Consider the following 20,363-nt stretch of genomic DNA (forward strand, 5'->3'; position numbering starts at 1 on the left):
GTATCTTGTACTTTCAACTGCACGCGTTTATGCCATTAATTATGATACACCCTGCATATGTAGCACAAAATATTGCTTAAGGAGACAACAGATCATCGAAATGGGATGCAAATAACATTTGATCTAAAATTCATTTTTACAGGTTTGTTGATGACACTAACGTGTATCGTGTAACCATTCACAAGACATTTGAAGGCAATTTAACAACAAAGCCAATCAATGGGGCAATTTTCATATTTAATCCCCGCACAGGCCAGTTGTTCCTGAAAATAATTCATACATCAGTTTGGGCAGGGCAGAAACGATTGGGCCAGTTGGCAAAATGGAAGACTGCTGAAGAAGTTGCTGCTCTTATTCGATCATTACCTGTTGAAGAGCAGCCAAAGCAAATTATTGTTACTAGGAAGGGAATGTTGGATCCCCTTGAGGTAAAAAGAGGATAAAAGCTTTCTAGGAATTATAGTTCAACTTGTATAGTTGAATGTGTTGACTCAGACTTTTAACTTCTTTGTAGGTACACTTATTGGATTTTCCAAACATAGTAATCAAAGGTTCTGAGCTGCAGCTACCATTTCAAGCATGCCTTAAAGTGGAGAAATTTGGTGATTTAATCTTGAAGGCAACAGAACCTCAGATGGTTTTATTTAATTTGTACGATGACTGGTTAAAAACTATTTCATCATACACTGTAAGTACACAGTGTAATTTTTGGATATGAAAATAACATTATTTATGATCATTCTCAGTTTTGTACTAAATTGTGATGATACTGATATGCTATTTCAACTTCAGGCATTTTCACGGTTGATTTTGATCCTTCGAGCTCTTCATGTCAACACTGAAAGAACGAAGGTCATTTTGAAACCAGACAAAACTACGATTACAGAACCTCATCATATTTGGCCAACCCTCACTGATGAAGAATGGATAAAGGTTGAAGTACAGCTGAAGGATCTAATCTTGGCAGATTATGGCAAGAAAAACAAGTAAGCTCTGAAGTGTTAATTTTTCTAATACTTGTATCTTCAAAAATTATCTGACATCTTTAATAATTTTCAAATTTTTTTGCATCAATAATCTCATATCTTTACCTGCCAGACTTACTAAATATTCTCCATTTTCCTATGTAGCGTGAATGTTGCGTCTCTCACCCAGTCTGAAATTAGAGACATAATTTTGGGCATGGAAATCAGTGCACCTTCAGCTCAGCGACAACAGATAGCAGAGATTGAAAAACAAACTAAAGAGCAGTCTCAGCTGACGGCGACGACGACACGCACTGTAAATAAACATGGAGATGAGATCATCACGTCAACTACCTCAAACTATGAAACCCAGACCTTCAGGTATCTGAGAAATTTTTAAAATATTATGGAAAGGATAGATTGCTGGAAACTGTAAAGATGACACATTGATTTGCAGACAGGCACACTGAAAAGTAGGTTACACATTCATCTTTTGGCCCAAGGCTTCAACCAAAGGGAAACAAATCCATTCATACAGCAAGCACATGTCAGGCACGTTTGACCGCTATCTCTGGCCGGACTGCAACTGTATAGTGTAGACAGAAGCAGAAATGTGGAGTGAGCCGTGTAAGGGAGAGGGATAGCAGGATATGGGTGTGGAGAGAAGTTGGTGCAGTCTGGCAGTGTGTGTTGGATCTTAGATGGTGGCAAGAGAAGGCTACTAAGTGTAGCATTGGGAGGTTATGGGCAAGGGAGGGGAAAAGAAGAGGAACAGAGATGGGGAAAAGACCAGTGGGTGCATTGGCAGAGAGTGACACACAATGAGGATGAAGGAACATGAATTGGGAGGAAATAACAGGATAAAAGGGGGTGGAAATCATTGGTGGAGAATGTGGAGGTAGTAGGTTACCACAGGTTGAGGACAGGATGATTTCATGAGCAGAGAATGTTGTGTAACAGTAACTCCCACCTGTGCAGAACAGAAAAGCTGGTGGTGGAGGGCAGGAGCCAGATGGATCGTGTTGTGAAGCAGCCATTAAAATCAAGTGTGCTATGTTCAGCTGCATGTTGTGCCACAGTGTGGTCCACTTCGTTCTTGGCCAAATTTGGTGGAGGCCATTCATCGTAGTGGACCATAACATGAATATAAAAAGCTGTGCAATGATTGCAACAGAACTGGTATACGACACAGCTGCCCCAGCCTCTCGTGGGGTAGGATACACGTGACAGGACTGGAATGGGAAGTACTGGGTGGGTGGATTGGGCTGGTATTGCAACAGGGTTTCCCACAGGACCAAGGGCTGAGATCGAGAGTAGCATAGGGTGGACTAGGGTCTTGGAATCCTCATTTCTTCACAACCTTAACACTTTGTCTCCCATCCACTTCACCTGGTCTTCCTAAACTCAGTGTGTCACCTTCCTGGATGTTGATTTCCTTGTCTGTATGATTGCCCCATCCACATCCCTATCCACATTAAACCCACTAACAACCAACAGTATCTGAATTTTGAGTGTTGCCATTCATTCCATACTGAAAGATCCCTCCCATACAGTTTGGCCACCTGGGGCAGTATATCAGCATGTGACAAGAACTTCCCTATCTGGTGTGCTGAAGGTCTCACAAAGGCCTACACACACACACACACACACACACACACACACACACACACACACACACACACACACAACGCCCTCAGACTGTGTCTGCAAACATATTCTCATGCCATTTCTCCACACACCTCAATCCTCTCACCCCTCCAATGAATCAGATACAAAGGAGCACCCCCTTCATCACCAAATACCACCCCAGGCTGGAACAAGTGAACCAGATTGATTGTCAGGTCTTCGATTATCTATCGTCATGCCCTTAAATGAGGGATATACTACTCAAAATCCTTCCCCCTTCTTAAAATGATGTTTGGTCGCCCACTCAACTGCCACTTCATTCTGATCCATTCCTATGCCACTCCCAGTCTAAATCCCTTTTCCATAGAGATAATATCCCTGTGGAAAACTGGAAAACCCAGGTGCAAGTCCTACCCAATCCACCCACCCAGCACTTTCTATTCCAGTCCTCTCACTGGCTTATGCTACGCAATCAGAGTTCAGACCACTTGTAATAGCAACCGTGTCTTGCTCTGCTGCAGTCATACCACAATTTTTTGTATTGGTGCGACTTCAGACCAGCTGACCACCAGAATGTGGCCAAGAGCAAAGTGGACCAGCTTGTAGCACAACTTGCAGCTGAACATAAGATGCTTGATTTCAATAGCTACTTCACACCTTCCACCGCTAGCTTTTCTGAATAGCACAAGATGGGAGTTATCCTTACAACATATTCGCCACTCCCAAAATCACCTCGGCCTCAACGTACAGTAATTTATTGTCCCCATACCCTTCATCCAGCGATTTCCGACCCCTCTATCGTATCACTTCCTCTCAGTTCACTTCCTCTTGTGCGCTGCTCTCTGCCAATGCACCTACCCATCTTTCCCCCTCTGTGTTCCTCTCCTTTCTCGCTCCCTGTTCCCACTTTCACCCCCACAGCTTTCCGTCACTGTGCCTGGCTGTCTTGTTTTGTCGCCATCTAGTCCCTGCATGCTCCACCAGGCTGCGCTGATTTCTCCCCCACAACCATACCCTGCTATCCCTCCTTCTTCTTCACTGCACTCCAGATTCCATTGATGCCACACGGTTGCATTCTGGCTGGAGCAGCCCAAGTTAGGTCATGTGTGCGTGATATGTACTTGCGGGTGTGTGTGTGTGTGTGTGTGTGGGGGGGGGGGGGGGTTGTTGTTGTTGTTGTTGTTGTGTGTGTGGTTTTTTTTCCCCACAAGAATGCTTTCGCTGGAAGCTCAATGTGTAACAGTTCTTTTGTTGTGCATGCCTTTATGGTGATAATTGTGATACGATGGATTAGTTATTAGACAACTTTTTACAACATTTGTAAATGTGTTTTGTATACAACCTAATTTATCGCCATTTCAGCTCAAAGACTGAATGGAGAGTGCGAGCAATATCAGCAACCAACCTGCATTTGCGTACAAATCACATTTATGTTTCATCAGATGATATAAAAGAAACTGGATATACATACATTCTTCCAAAGAATGTTCTGAAGAAATTTGTCACAATCTCAGACTTGCGAGCTCAGGTAGGTGACGATATTCTGCAGTGTATAATCAGTATGAAGTATTAATCTATTTTTCAGCAAGTGTGTGTTAGTGTTTCTTAGTGTAATTTAGGCTGATAAGCTCGTCATTTTTGTTTTGTTGTTGTTCAAGTAATTTCATATTTTACTGGATAAAATCCACTCCAACTGTAATATCCTGATCGTTCTCTATGACAAGTCATCCTTTTTGAAGACGATAAAACTTGCGTTGTTGAGTGGATGTCAACACTCGGGAGGAGGGGAGAGCAGATACTTGTTTTTAAAATGATCCTCATTATTGACCTGAGTATAAGACAATCATAAATATGAGATGAAATGGAGGTGGGGGGCAGACACCCTAAGGAAATTTTATTTTTAACGTATTCTGTCATATGAGACTTACAAATTATTTTATTGATATAGTATATACTTGAAAAAGTTACCCGGTTGATCTCCCCCCCCCCCCCTCCCCCTTCTGGCTCTTCAGCGTCTATTTTAACTGGCTGGATAAGTCAGTTCAAAGGTCACAGGCAATGTTACACTACCTACATGTAGGAAAGCACTGTGGTGTTCAAAACAGTCTTCAGATTGATGACAACTTTAATTCCTAAGTCAAATAATATAGTATTACGGAGATGCTGTGTCTTTCTTCATGTGTTCGTTTTTCCATGGATTAGTGGATTAGTGACAGATGTGTTAAGCAATGAAATAAAATTTTGTTGTTGATGTAAGTAACGCATTGTGAAAGGAGAAAGTTTTGAATATTATGAAACTCTGATAAAGTTTCTTATTTATGTTAATCTATTCCTATGATTGAAATTGTATCAGACTTGCATAATCCAACATGTATATAACAAATTTTACCTTTATTTGTATTTCAGATTGCTGGATATCTGTATGGAATTAGTCCTCCAGATAACCCACAGGTGAAAGAGATTCGCTGCATTGTTATGCCGCCGCAGTGGGGTACTCACCAGACAGTTCATCTTCCAAATATGTTACCACAGCATCAGTACTTGAAGGAGATGGAGCCTTTGGGATGGATACATACTCAACCTAATGAATTGCCACAGCTGTCACCACAAGATATAACAACACATGCCAAGGTTATGGCAGATAATACCTCATGGGATGGAGAGAAAACTATCATAATAACTTGCAGTTTCACACCTGGATCTTGTTCCCTAACTGCATATAAACTGACACCAAGGTACTTTGTGTTAACATAGTGAACTCTCTGTAAAGTTTTAATTAGTATTGTTTGCAAAACATGAAAATTTGTATTGTTACTCTGCTAGGTGCATTTCAACATTAACTTAGACCTTCAAATTTGAGGACTGTGATATCTTTTCATTAGCATTTATTTGTCCTTTTCTTTTTTCTCCTATGATTAATTAGAATGTGATACTTTACTTCCAGTGGTTATGAGTGGGGTCGCTTGAACACAGATAAAGGTAATAATCCAAAAGGGTACCTACCAAGCCACTATGAGAAAGTTCAGATGCTGTTGTCAGATCGCTTTCTGGGATTCTTTATGGTCCCCACACAGGGATCTTGGAACTACAATTTCATGGGTGAGTAGAGATGTATGTAGTGATTGCTTGCAGTTATTACTTGTTTCTAAGAGTTATTGCCTTTTCTTCACAAAAAGACAGAATGGGTATCACTCTCCGTAAATGGAAAAAATGCAAAATCAGTGAACAATCTATTGCGTATCTCATTTTGTCTTCAGCTAATTCATGAACAACAGTGAGTTTTTGTATTATAGAGCTTTTTGGTTGCCAAAGCTGGGGTGTGGTGAGTGCTTCCAAGTATCTGCAAGTAGCAGCAGCTCTGTGCATACTTCATGTAAATGCCATGCAATATTGGTTGAATGCTGTTGGTCACACAGAATAAGATGTGGATCTTAGCTTAATCTCCTGCATTAGGAGAATGGTACAGACGTATATCCAAAATTTCGTTAAATTTAAGACGTGCTACATGCTGATGGGATGCTTGGCTGTTACTTTGGAAGGTTCAGGAATATTTACTGCATCTATGTTGTTTCAGTTTGCTCAGGTTTGTTGGATTCTGTCTGAGCCTGCCTCTATTTCCATAGATGTGAATGTGACTTCATTGGATTATAGCGCACAAACTAGCACCACTCCAACAGAATATGCATACAGTTAGCAAAACGACACTCCCCAGAATGAAAGTGCTTAAGAAATCAACCAACATGTAACAGAACTAGAATCTTATCACAGAATGTTGTTCTTATATTAAAGCAGGAAGATGGTACATTCGAAACACTCACTTTTTACACTGACAAGCCAGAGAAACTGGTACACGTCCTAATATTGTAATAGGCTGTCCGTGAGCATGCAGAAGTGCCACAGCATGACGTGGCATGGACTTGGCTAATGTCTGAAGTAGTGTTGAAGGGAACTGACACCATGAATCCTGCAGGGCTGTCCATGAATTTGTAAGAATGTGAAGAGGTGGAGATCTCTTCTGAACAGCCCATTGCAAGCCATCCCTGATATGTTCAGTAATGTTCATGTCTTGGGAGTTTGGTGGCAAGCAGAAGTGTTTAAATTCAGAAGTGTGTTCCTGGAGCCACTCAGTAGCAATTTTGGATGTGTTGGATGTTGCATTGTCCTGCTGGAATTGCCTAAGTCTGTCAGGATGTACAATGCACGTGAATTGATGCAGGTGATCAGACAGGATGCTTACGTATGTGTCACCTATCAGTTATATCTAGAAGTATCTGGGGTCCCATATCACTCCAACTGCACACGCCCTCACCATTACAGAGCTTCCACCTGCTTGAACAGTCCGTGCTGACCTGCAGGGTCTATATATTCATGAGGTCATCTCTATAACCATCATATCCATTCACTTGATACAATTTGAAATGAGAGTCGTCCAATTAGGCAACATGTTTCCATTCATCAGCAGTCCAGTGTCAGTGTTGATGGACCCAGGTGAGGCGTAAAGGTCATGCAGTCATCAAGGGAAACAAGTGTGCCTTCGGCTTTGAAAGACCATATCAGTGATGTTTCGTTGAATGGTTCGTTGCTGATGGCCCAGCATTGAAATCTGCAGCAGTTTGCAGAAAGGTTGCACTTCTGTCACATTGAACAATTCTCTTCAGTCATTGTTGGTCCCGTTCTTGCAGGATCTTTTACCATGCCACATCGATTTCGGGGATTTGATGTTTTACAGGATTCCTGATACACTCATGAAAAGGTCATACGGGAAAATCCTCACGTCTTCACTACCTCGGAGGTGCTGTGTCCTATCCCTGATGCACCAGCTATAACACCATGTTCAGACTCACTTAATTCTTGATAACCTGTCATTGTAGCAGCAATAACCGATCTAACAACTGCACCAGACACTTATTGTCTTGTATAAGTGTTGCCGACTGTAGTACCATTTTCCCTGTTTACATATCACTGTATTTGAAAATGCATGCCTATACCAATTTCTTTGGTGCTTCAGTGTGTATTCCAAAGCTTTGGAAATTATAGCAGGAACCATTACCCTTTTAAACTTCAAAATATTTTTATCCAGCACGACAATGAAATACTTAGTATGTACTCTTTGGTAAAAGTAATCAGAAAAAGTGCTCATTTTATTTGTACTAACTATACCAACCATGTGTTGCTGTGGCCCAGTCCAGCAAACGTTGAATATAAGTACATACAAGGTGGTCAGAAACAGTCTGAGCAGGTTTTAAGGGTGTTGCAGGGCAGGTTGTTCCAAGGAATAGATTTTAAGGGTGTTGCAGGGCAGGTTCTGCTGAGAAAAATTCAATACGCTGTGCCATTTCAGAGTTAATCAGTGTTGAAGTTAGCCAGTCGAGGTGGCTTACCACAGATGATGTTGCCATATATGTTAATTTGGGTTCCTAAAACAAAACAAAAGAGAGATACAAAGATTGACATGGGATGGTAGTAAGGACCAAACTGAAGCTTTACAGCAGAGCTTTTCGCCATGTGTAAGGCCACGCAGTACATGCGGTGACACAGACTTTTCAGTTGCGTCATCTGCTTCGACTCTCTGTGCCCTTCAAAGCCTCTGTGTGCTGTACATGTCCATCCCTTAGTGCAACGGGTCCAGGAAAGCTATCACTTGCTTGCTCTTGATGGAGCCACTGTGATGTTTGTGGGTTCCTGGTCATGTCGGTCTGACAGGAAACGAGGCTGCTGACGCTGCTTCCAGGGCTGCGTGCTCATACTTTAGGCCACTAGTTCTTACATTCCCTCTGATGATCTTTGTGTTGCTATCTGTTAGCAGGTGGTGTAACTTTTGCATCACCACTAGTCCTTCCTTCATGGTAACAAACTCCAGGTTATTAAGCCTCTCCCAGCAGCTTGGATGACCACCTCTTGGCCCTCTCGCCATGAGGAGTTCATTTTAGCTAGGTTACGTATCGACCACTGTCTTTTTAGCCATGGCCATGTGTTAAGTGGTGCTCCCCCACCATTTTGCACTCATTGCGCTCAACCTTTGACGGTTCACCTTTTTTTGAAGAAATGCCCTTCTTTTAATCTTTTCTCGTTCATGTTTGCCGTCTGTTATTGGCCATTTTAGTGAACGATGCATGGGCTGTCGACTGTGTTTACTTTTAATCTGTTATAGCAGTATGACTAAGGCCATTTAATGTTTAGTTCATGACCTCTGTTTCTCTATGGTGTATTTCATAGACCTTTCCCGACATCCCTGTTTTTAGCTGTCTTCTCTTCTGTCAGTTGGGATTAATGTGTGTGCGTTCTTACCTCCTCTCTTTGTCTTTATGTTCTGACATGAGCACACGACCCTAGTTGTTTTTGCGCCCTAAAACAAAAAAGTCTCCTACATTATCATCTGCACCATGAGGAAAACTTGACGCTAATTTATAGAGTAGGTTTTCCCCTAAGGTAAGTCTTTCCGTTCCCGGGATTGGAATGACTCCTTACCCTCTCCCATAAACACACATCCTTTCGTCTTTCCCTCTTTCCTGACGAAGCAACCGTTGGTTGCGAAAGCTTGAAATTTTGTGTGTGTTTTTGTGTGTTTTTTTATTGTGTCTATCTACCAGTGCTTTTCCGTTTGGAAAGTCATGGAATCTTTGTTTTTAATATATTTTTCCCATGTGGAATGTTTCTATATATTACAAAAAGGTACAGCCAAACTTTCAGGAAACATGTGGACATCTGTCCGCAAACGCTTACTTTCCATGTTGGAGCTCATTTTAGTTTCGTCAGTATGTACTGTACTTCCTCGATTCACCGACAGTTGGCCCAATTGAAGGAAGGTAATGTTGACTTCGGTGCTTGTGTTGACATAAGATTCATTGCTCTACCTAGCATAAAGCACATCAGTACGTAACATCAACAGGTTAGTGTTCATCACGAACGTGGTTTTGCAATGTTTACAAATGCAGAGTTGGCAGATGCCCATTTGATGTATGGATTAGCATGGGGCAATAGCCGTGGCGCAGTACGTTTGTATCGAGACAGAACGAAGGTCTCCCGACAGGAAGACGTTCAAAGCAATTGATCGGTGTCCTAGGGAGCAAGGAACATTCGAGCCTATGACTCGCGACTGTGGAAGACCTAGAACGACGAGGACACCTGCAATGGACGAGGCAATTCTTTGTGCAGTTGACGATAACCCTAATGTCAGCGTCAGAGAAGTTGCTGCTGTACAAGGTAACGTTGACCATTTCACTGTATAGAGAGTGCTACGGGAGAACCAGTTGTTTCCGTACCATGTACAGCGTGTGCAGGCACTATCAGCAGCTGATTGGCCTCCACGGATACACTTCTGCGAATGGTTCATCCAACAATGTGTCAATACTCATTTCAGTGCGTATGTTCTCTTTACAGATGAGGCTTCATTCCAACGTGATCAAATTGTAAATTTTCACAATCAACATGCGTGGGCTGACTCGAATCCGCACGCAATTGTGCAATCACGTCATCAACACAGATTTTCTGTAAACGTTTGGGCAGGCAATATTGGTGATGTCTTGATTGGGCCCCATGTTCTTCCACCTACGCTCAATGGAGCCCGTTATCATGATTTCATATGGGGTACTCTACCTGTGCTGCTAGAACATATGCCTTTACAAGTACGACACATGTTGTTCATGCATGATGGAGCTCCTGCACATTTCAGTCGAAGTGTTCGTACGCTTCTCAACAACAGATTCAGTGACCGTTGGATTGGTAGAGGCGGACCAATTCCATGGCCTTCACGCTCTCCTGACCTCAACCCTCTTGACTTTCATTTATGGGGGCATTTGAAAGCTCTTGTCTACGTAACCCCGGTACCAAATGTAGATACTCTTCATGCTCGTATTGTGGACGCCTGTGATACAATACGCCATTCTCCAGGGCTGCATCAGCACATCAGGGATTCCATGCGACAGAGGGTGGATGCATGTACCCTCGCTAACGGAGGACATTTTGAACGTTTCCTGTAACAAATTGTTTGAAGTCACGCTGGTACGTTCTGTTGCTGTGTGTTTCCATTCCATAATTAATGTGATTTGAAGGGAAGCAATAAAATGGGCTCTAACATAGAAAGTAAGCGTTTTCTGACACATGTCCACATAACATCGTTTCTTTCTTTGTGTGTGAGGAATGTTTCCTGAAAGTTTGGCCATACCTTTTTGTATATGATGTGACTTACCAAACAGAAGCACTGGCAGGTCGATAAACACGCAGACACACACACAAAATTCAAGCTTTCGCAACCAATGGTTGCTTCTTCAGGAAAGAGGGAAGGAGAGAGAAAGATGAAAGGATGTGAGTTTTAAGGGAGAGGGTAAGGAGTCATTCCAATCCCGGGAGCGGAAAGACTTACCTTATGGGGAAAAAAGGACAGGTGTACACTCTCACGCGCGCACACACACACATCCATCCGCACATACACAGACACAAGCAGACATTTGTAAAGGCAAAGAGTTTGGGCAGAGATGTCAGTCGAGGCGGAAGTACAGAGGCAAAGAAGTTGTCGAAAGACAGGTGAGGTATGAGCGGCGGCAACTTGAAATTAGCGGAGGTTGAGGGCTGGCGGATATCGAGAAGAGAGGATATATTGAAGGGCAAGTTCCCATCTCCGGAGTTCGGATAGGTTGGTGTTAGTGGGGAGTATCCAGATAAGGACGGTGTAACACTATGCCAAGATGTGCTGGCGGTGCACCAATGCATGTTTAGGCACAGGGTGATCCTCCTTACCAACGAACACTGTCTGCCTGTGTCCATTCATGCAAATGGATAGTTTGTTGCTGGTCATTCCCACATAGAAAGCTTCACAGTGTAGGCAGGTCAGTTGGTAAATCACGTGGGTGCTTTCACACGTGGCTGTACCTTTGATTGTGTACACCTTCCGGGTTACAGGACTGGAGTAGGTGGTGGTGGGAGGGTGCATGGGACAGGTTTTACACCGGGGGCGGTTACAAGGGTAGGAGCCAGAGGGTAGGGAAGGTGGTTTGGGGATTTCATAGGGATGAACTTCGAGGTTACGAAGGTTAGGTGGACGGCGGAAAGACACTCTTTGTGGAGTGGGGAGGATTTCATGAAGGATATATACCAGTCGGCAGCAGAAAGTATTAATATAATCGTAATTTCATTCTAAACAACTGCAGCTCATCAGTGGTGTCTCTGCTCCTTCGGACATGTCCAAGTATATAATTCTCTGACCATCCTGTGTACCCCTGTGCTCTTCGCCAATGGAGGACGTCTCCCTCCTAACACTTGCCCACAAATGGGATTGCTGGTTGGCATGCGTCTCACTTCCCTCCGTTAGGATCTCTATCTCCACTGGACTGCATCCCATGTCTTTCCTCTTATACCCCCTCCTTGCACCAGATGGTGCCTAGACTACAGATTAGGACTGATATATTCCAGGGCCCTAAGGTCTCTGATGCTCCTGTGGTTTACTGGCGTCTTGTATGTGCCATCTTTGCAGGGTTCCCGGGTGCTGCCATGTTTTACATTGTTGGTTCTAAGACTATTGATAAGGTGCGATACGCTTTCACATTTCCTACTGGCTTCGAGCATCATGTAGTATGTTCACAGGGCCCTCCTTTTTGTTTCTCAGGCCTTTCTCCACAGTGTTTTAATTTGTTCAAATTCCATGAGCAGCCGTCAGGCTATCGATCGATGCTACTCTCGTCACCCTATGATCTCTGCTATCCATGATCTCTCTGCCCTTGAGCGTGCTGCCTGAACGTCTTCTGTCTCTGGATACAAAGTCATTTGGGCATCCCAGGGAATGAATTGGCTGACCGTTTGACCAAAGAAGCAGATACTTACACCCTTTTCCTTTCATGATTCCAGCTGTGGCTATGCGGATCTACGTCAAATCTCTCTTTGCCCAACAGTGGAATGCCATCTGGAGCACTACTGCCCATAATAATAAACACCGCACAATCAAGGAATCTGCTGTAGTTGTCACCCTTCTTTTCACTCCTCTCAGTAGTAGTCCAATGTTTTATGCTGTTTATGCATTGGTCATACCCGGCTTACCTGTTGTTTCCTCCTACTTAACGACCCACCTCCACAATGTGGTTTTGGAGCCAGACTGACAATATCTCACATATTGGTGGAATGTCCCCTTCTTTCGACCCTTCATGTTAAGTATAGTCTTCCCAATTCCTTAAATTTAAAATTAGCAGACAATCCAAGGATGGTTGACCTGGTTCTCGGTTTCCTCTGTGAAAAGTGGCTGTTATTTCCAGTTATAAGGTTCTCCTTTAGTCATGGAGCAGGGGCAGGTTGGTTGTGGTTAGGACTTCTTTTGCAGTCTTCTCGGTCTGTGACCCCATGACTGCCCCCCTTTTTTCAGTTTTTAGATTTGGTCTCACCTTTTATGCTTTTACTGTGTGTGTTTAATGTTCATTAGCTCATGATTTGACTCCCCTGACCGGGTCTGTCCACTTTTAGCAGACCCTCTTTATTCTTACCTCACTTTGGAATTGCAGGACTGATGACCTCACCGTTTGGTTCCAGACCTCTCTCAATTAATTAGTCAACCCAAGCCATCATAGAGCTATTCACCTTATCCAAAAACATAGTCCTAGTTACAGGTTTTTCTTCACTACTTTCCATACAGAAACATGTACAAAATTTCATGCAGATGAACTAGTTCAGTGGTTTTAAAAGTTTATCGTGATTCAGCATCTTGAATGCAACTGTCTGCGAGCAAGATTTTGAAGTTGACATTTATTTATTTTTAATATCATAGATTGTTGAAGAACCAACGTATGTTATTTCCTAGACTTTCTCAATCTGATTAATGATGACAAGCTTTCTGGTTTCATAAGCATACCATGTTTACTTTTCACTTCCACTTTGTTGTGAGAGGTGCTTAATGAGAAAACATTCTCTCAGCAATATGCAGCACTACTGTAATTGTGACATAGAACAGCCCCAATCATGATAACACTTTAAAACACCACTTTTTAATCGCTGTAAACAATTGGTGCACAACAGAAGCTGTCTGATAGATGACTGAAACAATTTTTGGCTTTACATGACTTGAAATTGTGGACCAGTACTGAGTGTGACCCAATTCTGCCGAACACATCTGAAATATTTAATATGTATCTAACAAGGTTGGATTATTGAAGGTACCTGACTGTTGGATATCAGACTAACAGACATTCACTGAATAAAGGTGTCATGTACTGTGAATTGCTTCCTGGGAATGTGCCAAAAACTGCTGCTGTTTATTGCCAACTACTCAGATGCCAAGAAACCACAATTTAAAAATAAAGGAAAATATGGTATCAACTTCTGATTAAAAATGGTAATACACATTAATATGTGAGAATATGATAGCAGCTCCTCTCCCCCCCCCCCCCTCTCTCCCTCTTTATATATAATCTCCACTCATTTAGTGTTGCAAGAGGTGTGGATAAGGAAGGAAGGAGAATAAATTACTTATTATTTCTTGTGTGATGTTCATAAAAAATGATTTATTATACAAGCAAAGAGAACTTTTCCATTTAGTAAAACTTCTTACAGCTATATCATCGCTCTAAATTTAACTGTTTTCTCCTTTGTTTTAGTTTTTTTCTATAAAACTTTGGTCCTACATTTTATTATTATTATTATTATTATTATTATTATTATTATTATTATTATTATTATTATTATTTTTTTCAGAGTATCACTTCAGACTGCATTTCAAGAATTATTCATTCTCATGTCATTGAATTGTGTATACTTTTCTTTTACAGATAATGTAAGAATTCAGCCTTCATAATCATGTGAAATGATCCATTTGTGCAGTCTTTGTACATTATCTTCATATTGCCTCTATACATTATGATACATAGATGTTAAACAACAAAGTACATTAATTGATCACATTATTTATGATGTCACAAGACGTACTCAGTAGTCACTGTTGATTCACAAATTCTTATCCATTGAACATAAATCCAAACTAACATGCAAAGAATGTGTATGATATGGGTTCAATAATTATTTACACTTGACACTAGTAAAATTACTCTGCCACAACTTCAAAAGACTCATTTCACTCAATCTACGTTCTCTAAAAGCTATGTTTGGTTCTCACTTTCAGGTGTTCGCCATGATCCCAACATGAAATATGAACTGCAGTTGTGTAATCCGAAAGAATTTTACCACGAGGTGCACCGACCAGCTCATTTTCTCAATTTTTCCTCTCTTGAAGATGGGGACGGTGTTGGTGCAGATCGTGAGGATGTTTATGCTTAAATAATTTCAGTAACTGACAAATGTAAATAGTGTAAATAAGACACTGTTGTGTGCACTTCAGAGAGCTCAAGATGTACATGTATATAATCGTGTGCTATAACATATTTTTTGTAAGAACACGGCTTCCTCCCAGAAGTATGTCATTTCATAAATACTGGGTACATGGAGTTTTTTCAACTCTCCAGTTTTTATTTCTTTTCCTTTCGTAAATATTTGTTAATGCTTACTGCAAGCAAAATATTTTCTTTAATTACAGACAGGCAGAAGTCCTACATTTAGATTTTTATAATTTTTTTAACGAGACGAAGCCAGTGGGTAAGAGATATGCATGTGGCAATTGAATGAACCTAACTCTCAGTGGTAACTAAGTAAATTCTACTGGAATGAAAATAATAAGAATTAAATAATAGCCTGTCGATTCCTGCTACTGAGGGTAGAATTGTAAGAGATGTTACAGTGTGAACATGGAGTGGTATGTAATGTTTTCAAAACATTTGGGGTATTTGTGTACACATGCATGTGCCAGAAAAATCTGTTACTAATTGTGTTCACACATTCACTACTGCCACAACCATTTTCTATCTATGTAGAAAACTCTGTGTGTGTGTGTGTGTGTGTGTGTGTGTGTGTGTGTGTGTGTGTGTGTGTGTGTGTGTGTGTTTTAATAATTTGACTGGCTCCTGTGGTAGTCAGTTTGTCAGAAAAATTAAAATATTGTTATGTGTTGTGTTATTATCAGACATTTTACACTTTACGGTATAGCGAGATTAAACATATTGTCTCTGATGTATTACTGTGCCCTTTGTAAATTATAAAATAAACAGTGTACCTGAAGGTTTAATTTTTGTGTTTTTATTCTTCCCAAACAAATTTTAGCTTGTTTTATTCAAACAGTGATAGAGATCTTTGTAACACTAATTGTTTTATTGCTGTTGGCACATAATCAGTTTACAGGGAAACGAATACTTTGTCCATAAGGGGTGGCATTATGAGTGCTACTTTTGATAAATACTAGTAAATAAAAATTTCTGAGTCAGAGCTGGTGTTGTTGAAGAGTACAGACATAATGTGCAGTGGAGAGAGCATACATCGGACAGCAGTATTTACCACTCTACTATCCCTCAAAAGACGCAAAATAAGCTGCCCTTAGTCTGCTACTGTGGAGGGACATCTGTTCTCTTCACCAACAACAGATATGTAAATAAACAATTCTCCACCTGAAGAGGATGGTGTGAACCATTCAAACATGTAGAGGCCAAATAAACAAGTGGCTGATGCAGAAACTGTTTGTTGTATCTACAGTCATTCTTTCACTGACTGTCAAAGTAGATAGACAGCAGTGTAGAAATCTTTGTTTTGAGTTGCTGTGGCAACACTATAACCAGCCATTTTGATTGATAAAATTGTTTCACTTGTCTTTTCTTTTTTAATTTTCTACTGCAGTTGAGAAACATTACCTGAATGCATCATTATCTCAGATTTATGGCTTTGTTTCACAGAAATTCTCTTGCCTTTATGTAGTTTGTCCTTATTCAGATTTTTTTAAATAACATGTAGGTGACATCCTTCTGGCAAATAGTATTACCGAAAACTGTCTTATGCATGTGTCTTGGATGTAGCATTGTCAGAAAGAATTTTATACTGTGCTTTTTATTGGTAGACTATTTTGTTGCCTGTTGCTCCTCTTAAGATGACGACTAGTGAAGTGGGATGGGTGATTGAAATGGTAGGGGAGTCAATAGCAATAGGAAGATTGGGATTGTCATAATCCTGCTCATATGTTAAAGTTACACAATTAGTGAGAGGAGTGAAGGTAACCATTTATCATAGTTGAGTGACTGACAGGTTCATTAACAAGACTGAAACATGGTGTATACAACCTGGGACAACTGGGAGATCCAGGAAAACCTGGAAATTTTTTTTCATCCGGGAGAAAACTTGGAATTTTTTTAGAATGAATTTTTTTTTTTTTTAGTTTTCAGTTAAATTTTTGTTATTTTGAGTGGTAAGAAATAATACTCCAACAAAGGATATTACTGTATCCTTCTACTGCAGAATAATACTGCAACAATAAAACATGAACAAGAGGAAAACACTAAAATAAAACTTAAGTTGCAAAGGAAATGCACCATGTACAACAAAAAAACACGGTGCTCATACAAGCATCTGCCAGCAGCAAAATGTGTCAAAGACTTTAGGAAGACTATGCAATGCTTCATAAAAGAAAATTGCCTCTGATGAGCATGACGTCACAACTGTTTACATTAGATTCGTGCGAGCGGGCCCAGGCGCATGTGCAGTTGTCGCGCATTTGTAGTACCTTCTGCCACTTCTGGCTACAAAAGTGAGGCTGTTTGCTGTATAAGCAGTAGCAGCAAGCTGCTCCCGAAAGAAATTTACTGGCATGCGCAAGCTGCCATATTCACTGTGAGAACCAGGGTATCTGCCCCGGGCGGCAATTTCAGTCAAGCATTAATTGCCTTGCAGAACAGTGGAAGTTATTTTTGTTGGTTTGCTAAAGAAATGTGGTTTTTATTAATCTTTCTGCTGAGGCAGTCAATTTATTTGTAACAGAGTGTTTAATTCCACACTATTGCCTAGTTTCAACTGTTCTCTGCATTTCAAAAGAGCAAGTTTTCATCTTCTAGCGAGTATGGCATTATGCCATAATAAAGAACCAAAAATGAAATGATATGTACTGGTACTGCAAGAAAATTTACAACCGAATCTGAACATATGAATGTGCGCCTTAAATCGAATTATGCATTTTAGTATGGTTCATGAAATTCCGATGCTCTTTGAATATCCTCTGATGTCTTGTTTCTTTTATGACATAATGTAAGATCTTTCAATGTTTTACATATACGAACATACGGGCTTCCTGCGTGATCGTAGCTGTGCAAGTGCGGTGATGCGTATTTTCGGCGCTCTCTGGCAACTGCTGAAACGAACATCTTTCTAACAGATTGTGGGAAATTATTGCAAATTATTGATTGAAAAGCATTACTTTCAAAGTAAATTTCCTTACATTTAAAAATCAACTCTTTGAGGAGGACCATTCACAAATTATTTTGAGCCCAGAAGATGAGACATTTATGTCGTTATTAAAAATTTTACTGGCACGTATATGTGATGTATCTTAAAGTGTAACACATGCAAAGATGATCAACATTATACGTGAAAGTTTAGCTTCTCTTGCAGCGTATTAATCGTTGATACCAATATTATGTGTGGAAGCTTTGCTTTTCTTGTAGCAACACTGTATACTACTTTAAACCATTAACTTTTCGTATTTGTGTCTACACGCTACTTAACAGTGATAATGTTATTGGCTGGCGACATCACATGTCCTATGCTTTGAATATCCGCTGTATTGGCTGGTGAGATCACATGACATGAGCTACGACTGGCTTACAAAAGGCATTGCAATCTTGATTTCAATGGTTCGGAGAGTAACATGCGGTGTTTGGTGGAATTCGAATTTATACTGTTTTAATATGAAAATATGCAGTGTATATATTGTTGCATATCAAAGATCTTTCCAAAGTGTATATATATATATATATATATATATATATATATATATATATATATATATATATATATATATATATATATATATATATATAAAGAAACTTCCACATGGGAAAAATATATCAAAAACAAAGATTCCAAGACTTACCAAGCGGGAAAGCGCTGGCAACAGGCACATGAACAAAACACACAAACACACACACAGAATTACTAGCTTTCGCAACCGATGGTTGCTTCTTCAGGAAGGAGAGGGAAAGACGAAAGGATGTGGGTTTTAAGGGAGAGGGTAAGGAGTCATTCCAATCCCGGGAGCGGAAAGACTTCCCTTAGGGGGAAAAAGGACAGGTGTACACTCGCATGCGCGGACACACACACACACACACACACACACACACACACACACACCCATCCGCACATACACAGACACAAGCAGACATATTTAAAGGCAAAGAGTAAGGGCAGAGATGTCACCAACCTATCCGAACTCTGGAGATGGGAACTTGCCCTTCAGTATATCCTCTCTTCTCGATATCCGCCAGGCCTCAACCTCCGCTAATTTCAAGTTGCCGCCGCTCATACCTCACCTGTCTTTCAACAACTTCTTTGCCTCTGTACTTCCGCCTCGACTGACATCTCTGCCCTTACTCTTTGCCTTTAAATATGTCTGCTTGTGTCTGTGTATGTGCGGATGGATATGTGTGTGTGTGCGCGAGTGTACACCTGTCCTTTTTCCCCCTAAGGGAAGTCTTTCCACTCCCGGGATTGGAATGACTCCTTACCCTCTCCCTTAAAACCCACATCCTTTCGTCTTTCCCTCTCCTTCCCTCTTTCCTGAAGAAGCAACCATCGGTTGCGAAAGCTAGTAATTCTGTGTGTGAGTTTGTGTGTTTTGTTCATTGTGCCTGTCTGCCGGCGCTTTCCCGCTTGGTAAGTCTTGGAATCTTTGTTTACACACTGAGTTTTATTTTCTAAAGTACTGGGAAATTCTACACTGGTGTATAAAACCATAACCATTCAAAGAATTGATGAAGTTTTACAGTTCCGAGGAAAGGTATACTGTCACTTAATGTGGAAAAAGTGTATTTGCACCCGGGAGAAAGTGTATTTTTAACCAGGAAATCCGAGAATTTTTTCCGTATCGACGTATACACTCTATGAAATCATCATGAAGCACTCTCCCCCTCTCCACACTCACACAAAACATTGTCCCTGTGCTTGTGTTTTAGCTCTGCGGAAGAACATTGGTTGAAAGCTCAGTGATGACAGTTTCAGTCCTTTCTCCAGGACTTACCATTATTGTGTTAAATGCACGTGAACTGTGGACGAGGAACACTATCATTACTGTCATAACTTTGTTGTATTTTTCCATGCTCCTGTCCACGTAAAAGTTGGATTGGTTAACTCGCCTAAAAGCACTGGAGGTAGGAGCATGCAAATGTGTTTGGGTCCTGGCAAAGAATCTCTCTTAAAGCTGTTGAAGGCACTCTGTAGTCCTGGTATCCTCTTAGGTGCCCATAACCTTTTCAACAAATGTAGTTAGCAGAGAAACAATTACAAGAATGGGTATGAAAGAAAAAAACATAAGCATCATACAGTGGAAGTGTTGTGGAGAGTCTGGGCACACCAAAACATTTTGATCTTTGTATCTCACCTTTTGAAGTGGCATATATTTTTGAAGCATGTGCACATGCTCCTGAAATTGCAGCTTAATCAAGGTGTGGCATAGAATGGTCAGCAGAATCATTTGAAAAGTTTGGAAGAGGGAGGATCAATGAAATTCGTGTCTGATATATAAGTGAACAGTCTCTTTCTCAGTTTGATTTCCGTAGTTAATACTTAAGAGAAGCCTGTAAGCTAAATCAGGCACCCTATGCTGCTCAACTTTGTGTCATCTTCTTAATATTTTGTCTTGATCAAATCATAATACGCTGTTGTGGAACTTAACATCATTTTCTAGTGAAGCCATACTCCTGGCTAATATCATGCCTG

At 40.9% G+C, this 20,363-nt stretch overlaps 1 protein-coding gene across 1 annotated transcript in view; it reads left to right on the top strand.

Annotated features, from left to right (window-relative positions):
* Positions 1–15,681, top strand: part of LOC126349809 (pre-mRNA-processing-splicing factor 8) — a 103,801-nt gene extending 88,120 nt beyond the window's left edge. The window contains exons 32-39 of the mRNA XM_050002460.1: positions 143–428; positions 515–688; positions 793–986; positions 1,131–1,346; positions 3,954–4,119; positions 4,998–5,326; positions 5,536–5,690; positions 14,686–15,681. Coding sequence (XP_049858417.1) covers positions 143–428; positions 515–688; positions 793–986; positions 1,131–1,346; positions 3,954–4,119; positions 4,998–5,326; positions 5,536–5,690; positions 14,686–14,840 — 1,675 coding nt within the window. The 3' untranslated portion in view covers positions 14,841–15,681. The remainder of the gene's footprint in view (positions 1–142; positions 429–514; positions 689–792; positions 987–1,130; positions 1,347–3,953; positions 4,120–4,997; positions 5,327–5,535; positions 5,691–14,685) is intronic.
* The last annotated feature ends 4,682 nt before the right edge of the window (positions 15,682–20,363 follow it).

This window comes from Schistocerca gregaria, chromosome 1 (genome assembly GCF_023897955.1).
Source record: "Schistocerca gregaria isolate iqSchGreg1 chromosome 1, iqSchGreg1.2, whole genome shotgun sequence".
Taxonomy (NCBI): Eukaryota; Metazoa; Arthropoda; class Insecta; order Orthoptera; family Acrididae; genus Schistocerca; species Schistocerca gregaria.